At 64.5% G+C, this 1774-nt stretch overlaps 1 protein-coding gene across 3 annotated transcripts in view; it reads left to right on the top strand.

Moving 5' to 3' along the window:
* The first annotated feature begins 210 nt into the window (after window positions 1–210).
* The window catches only part of ETHE1 (ETHE1, persulfide dioxygenase), an 11100-nt gene continuing 9536 nt past the window's right edge, over window positions 211–1774 (top strand). Inside the window, exons 1-3 of one of the 3 annotated variants that reach the window (XM_006911769.3) lie at window positions 211–381; window positions 740–884; window positions 991–1139. In XM_006911769.3, the coding sequence (XP_006911831.1) occupies window positions 301–381; window positions 740–884; window positions 991–1139 (375 nt within the window). In that variant the 5' untranslated portion in view covers window positions 211–300. The remainder of the gene's footprint in view (window positions 382–739; window positions 885–990; window positions 1140–1774) is intronic. The other 2 variants (XM_025046792.1, XM_025046791.1) reach the window with 2 other exon arrangements.

Here is a 1774-nt window from a genome sequence, read left to right as displayed (position 1 = left end):
TGCGCCTCACCCAGCGTCTCTCCCTCGGCCTTTGAGTGTCTCCATGCTCCTTGATTCTCTGGGTCTCACTATGTTCGCGATCTCTCTTGTCTCCCCGCCGCCCCCGGCCCTGCTCCGGGGGCCCCCGTCCTGGTCCCACCTCCCGGCCCGCGGCCCCTTTAAGACAGGCCCCGCCCCCGCGCCCGCAGCCCCTTTAAGGCGCGCCCCGCCCTCGCCGCGTCGGTCTGGGTCAGTCCCGTACACCCGGCTTCCGAGGGCGCTGGCCACCGACCGCTGCGTCCGCACCCGGCCGCCAGCGCGATGGCGCCGGCCGCACTGAGGGTCGCGGGGCGGCGGCTCAGCCAGCACAGCCGGGCTGGAGCCCCCGTCCTCCTCCGGCAGGTGACAGCTGGCGGGGCCGGAGAGCGGGATAACCCGGCCGGGGAGGCGGCAAGGGCGGAACTCCCGGGTCCTTTAAAACGGAAACGATCTAGGAGCCCGGGCTCGGAGCCGGTTCCTGGCTCTTTTACCGAAGACGGTGCTGGGGACCCTGGATTGAGGGTATTAGAAAATGGATACTCCTCGGTCCTCGTGGAATGGGTTGCTGGGGCCCCAGACTTCTGCATCTGGGGGAAGGAAGTGGCTGGGTTTCTGCTTCTGGCTCTTAGGAAGGGAATCGAGGGGAAGCCTGGACTCCCGGGTCCCCAGTGAATGGGGTTCTGGTTCTGCGCTCTCACCCGCGCCCCCCGACCCCTCCCAGATGTTTGAGCCCACGAGCTGCACCTACACGTACCTCCTGGGTGACAGAGAGTCCCGAGAGGCCATTCTGATCGACCCAGTTCTGGAGACTGCGCCTCGGGACGCCCAGTTGGTCAAGGAGCTGGGGCTGCGGCTGCTGTATGCTGGTCAGTCTCGGGGCCAGACTTCTTGTCTGAGGGAGGCGAGGGTGGGGGCTGGGAATCCTGCGTCGCCTGTGTGCTCCCCTGGACCTGGCGCTCCTCTCTCTCCCAGTGAACACGCACTGCCACGCGGACCACATTACGGGCTCAGGGCTGCTCCGGTCCCTACTCCCCGGCTGCCAGTCTGTCATCTCCCGCCTTAGCGGGGCCCAGGCCGACCTGCACATAGAGGATGGACAGTCCATCCACTTCGGGCGCTTCGTGAGTTGGATGCTGGGTCCCCCAGAGGGTAGTGGCCCGGGCTTATTGGATTTAAGAGAAGAGAGGACTGGGGGCCTGGCCTCCTGACCCTTGAGTTTCTGTCTCTGGGAGGAGGGCGCCATTAACCCAGGTGGGGCACTGGGGCGAGAGGCTCTGGGCAGGTGTGTCTCTGGCCGAGCCCCTTAAGTCAACAGCACTTAAAGAGTTTCCTGCGGCTTTAGTGTGGCTCCTTTGGCCTGGCGCCTCCCTAAAAGTGAATTGGGGGCTGAAATGCGGAGGCTGGGGCTGAAGGAGACCCAGCCTGCTTTCTGAGAGACACATCTGAAGGAAGTAGCATCCTGTTGCCCAAGGTCAGGACTCGCAAGAGGCCAGCGAGGCGCCTAGGGTGCAACGTTTAAGGAGGCGCTCACTTTCAGGGTCAGCGCCCTCCAGTGAGCTTGGTTCCTTAAACGCTGCGCCCTGGGTGCAGCTTTGCCTTCCCCCGGCAGTCTGGCCCCAGCCCTGCTTTTGCCCCACACCAGAACCGTCTGAAGGTACCTACGTCCTCTCTTTTCTTTGCCACAGGCATAACGGGCAAGTTTCCGGGCAGAATTTCAACACGGGGCACTATGGAGGGGTGGGGAGGGCGCTGGGCG

Source organism: Pteropus alecto, unplaced genomic scaffold (genome assembly GCF_000325575.1).
Source record: "Pteropus alecto unplaced genomic scaffold, ASM32557v1 scaffold194, whole genome shotgun sequence".
Lineage (NCBI taxonomy): Eukaryota > Metazoa > Chordata > Mammalia > Chiroptera > Pteropodidae > Pteropus > Pteropus alecto.
The sequence above is the reverse complement of the archived record's forward strand: the minus strand, read 5'-3'. Positions and strand labels throughout refer to the sequence as shown.